Below are 7,293 nucleotides of genomic sequence, written 5' to 3'. Positions count from 1 at the left end.
ACACACACACACACACACACAACACACACACACACTCACTCAAACCTCAATGCTGGGTGGTGAAGGTGGGGGGGAACAATTAGCAGCTTGGCTGAAAGCAAACAGGCAACTAACTCAGTCTGTGTTAAACATCTGAGGGAAATCTGAAAAACATTACAGGCCCTGAGGTCATCAATTTGTGCGTTCTGTGYCATTGTGTTTCTGTAACAGAGTGAAGAGGAGGATGACTTTAGACAAACCGTTACGGAAAGACCCATGTGGAAAACATTTGGCAAGCTGGTGATCTGATACTAAATCTGGGGTCAGGCTTTTAATAGCCAGAGAGGCACAAAACATCTCCTTGACCTCTTGAGATGGCCATAAATATACATTCATGAACGCACGCACACAGACATGAATGAGTGTGTACACACGTGCATGTGGTAGTGATCTGAAACCATAATTAGCTGAAAATGGGGGTGGAAGGAAGGAGAAGGGTGAAATTGGATGAGAGGTTCTCCTGATTGAGGGGAAATGGGAAACAGACTGAAACTAGTGTTACCATTTAGCTTCTCTCTCATGCACGCGCACACACACAGAGACACACACACACACACACACAGAGAGAGAGAACTCTACTGATCAGGAATGACATCTGTGTATTTGCAATGGTTTTGGTACACATCATTTCCAGTCTCTTGTTGCCAGATTTGCTCATCCTTAAACAGCCTGATTGTGGAATGAATCACAGGCTAATCTGATTTGGATTACTCACCTTTGCTTACACGCTTGTCAAACACATAGCAGGCTGGTATCATGAACCTAAATTTCTTTTAGAGTTTAGAAGCTAAAACCAACCTGGAAGAATAGAAGAAACCCTAAAATTGCTGATTAATGTCACTGAGGCCTTGCTGGATCTAAACTGGTTGGTTAGCTTTAGTCAGCCACCAATTGTTGAAGTTCACCCACTTAAAAAGATGAGAGTCCTCTAACTGACCTCATTAGACCTCAGCTATGAGACAAAATGAGAAAACATCTAGAAATTTATATTTTCTGATTTTTTAAAGAAGTTATTTTTATTATGTCTTGAAGGCACAGTGTGTAGGATTTGTTGTTTTCAGCGACATCTAGTGGTTGAATCATCCTCCCTGGTCCTCCCCCCACCCCCACCCCCTGCTTCCAAACGCAAAGGAGTTGCTACGGTGTCTCTCAGGTGTCAAAAACCTTTGATAATTACAACCGCGATGTCTACCAGCAGCTTCAGGGCTAGTGATGTTTCAAGTGGTAAGATCATGAGCTTTAATAAGTAAAATTATCTCAGCTACAATGACAGACAACAAATATTACATTTATAATATTACAACTAAAACCGTTTTTGACGCCGCCACCACAGTTTGTCCTTCATGAGCCTYCGTAGACAAGATGGCGGTGCAAGATGGCAGCTGCTTGTAGTGGGGACCTGCAACCATGGAGATATAAACAGCTTTTTATAAAGGTAAAAATAATAAAACAAGGTCTTTGTCTGCAATGATTAGACATGTTGTTTATTATTGTCATCAGTGATTATCTCAATTTCAGCTAAAAGAATTGACAAAATCCTACACACTGTGCCTTTAAATGAAAAGGCATTTTACAGAAACAGATAAGGAGGATAAAACAGTGCTTTGCAAATGTTGCATCACCCCATCTGAAGGATAAGACCTTTCACATTTGAGAATTTTAACACCCATTTGATAAATTGACCTTAAAGACCAAGTCTGAATCTGATTTTATTTTAGCCTTCCAAAAAAAGGACAGTCTCTTCTGTAGACCTTAATTGTCCTCCAAATCAAGGAAAGCCTGTTGAAAAACAAAGCAGACAAAATCCCAGCYCTAATGCTCTCCGCATAAAACAAAATGTATTTCCCAGTCAAAAGGACAAACCAAGTAATCCTGGTAAAGCAGACTTCCCATTAGACTCTGCTGCTTTCAGGCCCAGATCTCCCACTTTGTCACTCGCCTCCCACCTATCGAAAACACAAACACAGCCAGTGTTTCCTGTCAGTCACTGGGTTTTTGTTAGGAAAGACATCATTCTTACACTCAAAATATAATTATCCATCAGCTCTGCAATAGTAGCACAAGAGTAGCGCTACAAGCCCAATTACCCGACACACTCTGTCTTTAACCTTTTGTACCGACCCGTGAGAAGCTGTGAGGTGGCTTTTCTTGTAAGGTCCAAGTGGAAAATAATCAATTAAAGCTCGCCATGATTCCATTTTACTTTTCCCAGTTACTCCCAGCAACGACACGTCAGTCACACTTGATTGGCAGACAGACGCTTTTATCTGTTTGGGCCATATAGCTTTTGGCCTTCATTGCTGGAAAAGGTTAAATAATGTCTTTAAGTCGCTTGTAGTGGCCAGAATTTAATTGGCTGTTATTGACTTTGGTAGATTTTCACTGAATGGAAGGAAATCTACCACTTACTCATTTTGTAAAGGTCTTGGTTTTTGCATTATTCCTATTCAGCATTTAAAGTAAAAATGTGGTTGTGGATTTGAATACCAAGCTGTTGAGAAAAAGCCACTAACCGTTGGCATCAATGGGCATAAGTCTTCCTTTTGACATCCACAAAGGTCAGAGACTATTTATTACCACAGAAGGTTGATTTWTTCGAATAAATAATGGAAAAATGCACGTGAAAAAGGTTGTTCTAAAAACTAAAATCTGAATTTAAAAGCAATCAAACTAATGAATCTAGCAGAAGTTTAAATAAACAGTTGTACAAATAAAAGAAAATTAGAATTTTAMATGTACACAAACATGAAATATTCTGCCTTTTACTCATTTTTGTTCTCTTCATTCTCGACCTTTCCTAACCAAACTTTTTAAATCCAAACTAGAAACAAGAGAATATATATTTTAAAAAAGCAATCACTCCTTTTCCACTGAAAAGTTAAATACACATGAGCAATACAGCAACCCCTTCATTATGACATAATGCAGTGAAGAAGAGTGATTTATGGCTATTATGACAATATAATGACTGGGAATGGTTGTGAATCACATTAACTTACACTCCTAAAAAGGAAAAAAGGAAGTGACGGTTTAAGACTCTAAAATTAAGGGGTATTTGGCTTCTAATGCCATTTTTTCTACTTTCTGTTCTGAAGTCTAAATGATTTCTTATTGAAGGACTGTAACTACCTGTGTTGTTAGTCATTAAGAAACTGAAAAGTTTTTWTGTGACTGGACAAGTCTTAAATGCTCATCACTAATGTAAACTATTTTGTACTGGACCTAAACTAACTCAATATCAGTTTTACAGCGTTTCTCTAACTGAACRGTTATCATTTCACTGCAAAAATCAGTTTTGAGATTTTTTTTTCCCCCTTTGGTTGATACTTATCAGGAAGTTAATATGTTAACCTTTTTCATTCATACATCATCTGCTGGTTATTAATTATTGGGTCGTGAGGCAACAAGTTCAGAAGGAAAACCCAGACAGTTCCTTACCCTAGTAAGCTCCTTCAGCTCCTTCTGGAGGATCCTGAGACATCTCCATGCCAGACAAGATCTGTAATCCTATCAGCAMGTTCTGGGTCTGCTGCAGGGTCTACTCACAGTGAAATATGGCTTGAAAACCTCCAAAGGCAGAAAATCAGATTCAGATGTCTGAATCACATCGATGTAGAGGAGCAGCAGCTCTACGAGCTCCCCCTGGAAGATGGAGCATCTCACTTCTCTCTAACTGAGTCCAGCCAGCCTAAAGAAACTTGTTTCAGCTGCTTGTATCAGGGATCTTGTTCTTTTGGTCATGAGGTACAGGTTGAACCATAAAAGAAACACATACAAGTAAATCAAGAGCTTTGCCTTCGAGCTCAGCTCCATCTTCACACCACAACAGGAGTAATCTCATCACTGCAGACAAGGCCTTCATCTGTGACTCCATCTCCTGCTGCATTCTATGACTTGTGACCAATACTCTCAAACCTGAGCTCAAGAGATTCAGCACTGAGCCAGAAGGTGTATTTCACCTATTTTTAATATTTTCATTTAAACATACTCAGCATATCTTTAATAGTTTAAAAACACTTTAAACTGATAAACTGTAGAAAAGGGATGTGGTTAGAGACTGTGCCGTCAATAAAACTTCATTTCAGGTAGGTCTGCAATAAACATTACATTAATTACATTACATTACTGAGCCTCTGTCTTAATTTCTTTAACTTTCTGAGCAAAAACCTAAGCTGTCAAAAATCAACCAAACAATAAAAATTACATTACACAAGAATAACGTTTTATTGGACCAAGCTCAGCTGCATGGAAAGAAAGAAAGAAAGAAAGAAAGAAAGAAAGAAAGAAAGAAAGAAAGAAAGAAAGAAAGAAAGAAAGAAAGAAAGAAAGAAAGAAAGTATTTTAAAAAAGAAAACACATTTGACCTCAGCAATTAGCAGTTTCCTCAGAGGAAAGCTAAACACAATAACTATTAGCCTACTAAGACTACAAAAACAAACAAAAAAACCTTTTTGTTGACATGTACAAAACAAACAGGTCTAATTTATGGGAATCTCTAAATTATATCAGATTTATTCTGACGGGAACCACAAGTTCTCTTTGTGTCGACTGTCTTAATTTGAGCTTCAGTGCATTGTAAGTCACCCAGTTTGTGTTTCTGATGACTCTTGTTAAAAGATGGTCAGATGGACAGTAACAGAGGGTTGACTGCACAGAACAGAGTTGTGCTGATATACAGTATGGTCTGGAGCAAGTGATGGCGCAGAAATGAACATTGCTTCAGTTACTAAATGTTGCCATCTATTGCTTTGTTTAAGCATTACAATTTATTGATTCAAACTGCATTAAAATAATAGTAAAATGTGAGTGAAAGGAAATGATTATCAATTTATTAAATACTTATTTTAATAATGTGCAATTTGACATATGAAAATCTGCACTTTTTATAAACCCTCTCAATAACTTTACCTCAAATGTGTTAAAAATTTGTCAGAGAAAGAACACACTATTTGACTGAATGTTGGATTAATAACATGGTTAACCGGCAAACAAAATAAATAACTATCAAAGTTTTTTCTCCCTTTTTTTAATCAGTGTGTCACATATTTTGCTTATTTTTGCATTTGCTTAAATTCTCAGAAAAAAACTGCTAAAAAAGTCATTGCTTATGTGTTCATAAAATAAATGTTCATTTCCATGTTTATTTTGTGCAAAGTTACAAAGAGCCAAACAAACTCATCGAAGGGCTGCACGTGGCCCGAGAGCCACAGCTTGCAGATCCCTGATATGACACCCCGCTCACACAGCCGCTATTTCAGCCGGGCTACAAATGGTGCGTAGCCAACAGCCCAGACGACAGAGCAGGCGAAAGGCAGCCAATCCAAAGCCTTGGTCTGAACCACGTGATTCTGAAACCCGGAAAATAAACAAAGCCTTGACATTTGAACCTTGCGAGTAAAACTTAAAAAGAACAGAGTTCTTGTGGTTCGTTCTCTCTGCAGTTCAAACATGTCAACAGATATGAAGTCGGCTCTGCTGCATGTGTTCGTTCCCTTCACGTTGTGTGTGTTTCTGGCGAACACGAGTCTGTTCGGACAAGTTCAAGTGGACTTGACTTACGAACATTACGCAGAGAAAAAGGTGGACTTCATGCCTGCTCTCTTGGCAATGCCGTTCAACTGCCTGGTTAACGCGACCTACGTCTTCCTGGGACTSTACTGGCTGTTTTGGCGTAGAGGCGTGGAGGAGACGGAGCAGAGCTGCTACCTGCGGCAGGTGTTCGCCCTCATGGCTCTCCTCTACGGTCCCGTGCAGTGGACGCGTCTGGCCACGTTGCGGCGCGCCCCGGCTGTGCTCGACCAGTGGTTCACCTTGCCCATCTTCGCCTGGGTTCTGGTGTGGCTCGACTTCGTTGAGCGCGCAAAGTGGCGCGCGTCGTACGCGGCGCGTGTCGAGCTGTGCTCCGTCGTCAGCTACAGCCTCGCCCTGGCGCACGAGCGAGGCTTTGATGTGGCGCTGGGTTTCCACGTCGCTTTGGCGGCGTTCAAAGGAATTCGCGTGCAGCTGGCACGCGGGGACAGTCTCACAGCTGGGTACCTGCTGCTGGCCTTGCTGTCCTGTGCCGGGTTCGTGGTGCTGAAGCTGCTGGACCTCTGGCTGGCTCAGTTCTGGCTGTTCCAGACACTCACGGGACACTTCTGGTCCAAAGTGTTCGACGTGCTGCAGTTCCAYTTTAGCTTCTGCTTCCTCACAGCCATGACTCAGAGGACCAGGCCAAGACTGCAGCACAGCAGGACTAAACAAGAGTGAACAGCCGAGGGACTCTTTAATTGGACTGATTAATTAACGCACTCTTGTTAACAATGACCTGAACTGTATAGATGAAAGGCTTTTCATCGCCCTGTAGTGCCTTGAGTCATAGAATTTGACCCACAAAATCYTGCTAACACACAATCAGTCCTGAAACATTTCTGCAAACATCCTACATTTATCTTCACTGAGCCGAAGCACTGATTTCCACTTAACGTTTTGGACTAACATGAGTTTAGTCAACTTTTTAGTTCAAAGSAAAACATGTTCCTATATTGGAATTTTAATAGTCTATGTAAAATCACCATGCAAAGTATAATCTTTAAAAATAAAAAATAGAAATGTCCAAAGATGCAAATATGGGGTTCTATGAGTAAAAGACGACTGCAAAAGAAAACATTTGTTGCAGAAGAAAAATCTCAGATTGGTCTACACAAGACTGATTAACAATAAATAGTTCAATCACTATTTGAAGCAGAGCTGTCGGAAAAAAATCCCATCAACCAAATTCACTAAACTTAAAAAAAATGGTTTATTCAAACAAAATCAATATGATTTTTTTTCTGAAATGTTGGAAGCACTTGAACTGCTAAGATTCTTTCTTATATCTACAATTTTTAAAGAGCTATAGCAATACAGTTTGAAGAAAAAAAGATCTTACTCAGCTTGCAAAGTTTTATGTTGGATGTGTGTAATTTCACATAGAAATTATAACCAATCTGTTGGGAAAATATGTGTTGTTCAAAATGGAATGTCCGAATAAACAGGATTCAGTTGGATTTCTTGTTAAAGACTTTATTTCAGTCCTCTGACTCCAATCAGGTTCATTCAGCTCTCAGCAGCACAGGCCTCAGCGTACAACCTTGGGCCAAACCAAAACAAACACGGGAGCTCTGCTCTGAGCAGACACTCTGCAAAAACACTGACAACTTCTTTCTACTATAATAAAGAATTGAGCTTATAATGTTTATCCCTTCCTGGTTACACCCCAGAGGTGTTACCTTT

At 39.9% G+C, this 7,293-nt stretch overlaps 1 protein-coding gene across 1 annotated transcript; it reads left to right on the top strand.

Moving 5' to 3' along the window:
* Positions 1-5,113: 5,113 nt before the first annotated feature.
* tmem187 (transmembrane protein 187) lies at positions 5,114-7,067 on the top strand. Its single transcript, XM_014015542.1, has one exon. The coding sequence runs from the start codon at positions 5,488-5,490 to the stop codon at positions 6,286-6,288; it is 801 nt and encodes a 266-aa protein (XP_013870996.1). The 5' UTR covers positions 5,114-5,487; the 3' UTR covers positions 6,289-7,067.
* The last annotated feature ends 226 nt before the right edge of the window (positions 7,068-7,293 follow it).

This window comes from Austrofundulus limnaeus, unplaced genomic scaffold (assembly GCF_001266775.1).
Source record: "Austrofundulus limnaeus strain Quisiro unplaced genomic scaffold, Austrofundulus_limnaeus-1.0 Scaffold130, whole genome shotgun sequence".
Lineage (NCBI taxonomy): Eukaryota > Metazoa > Chordata > Actinopteri > Cyprinodontiformes > Rivulidae > Austrofundulus > Austrofundulus limnaeus.
This window is presented reverse-complemented; position numbering and strand designations above follow the sequence as displayed.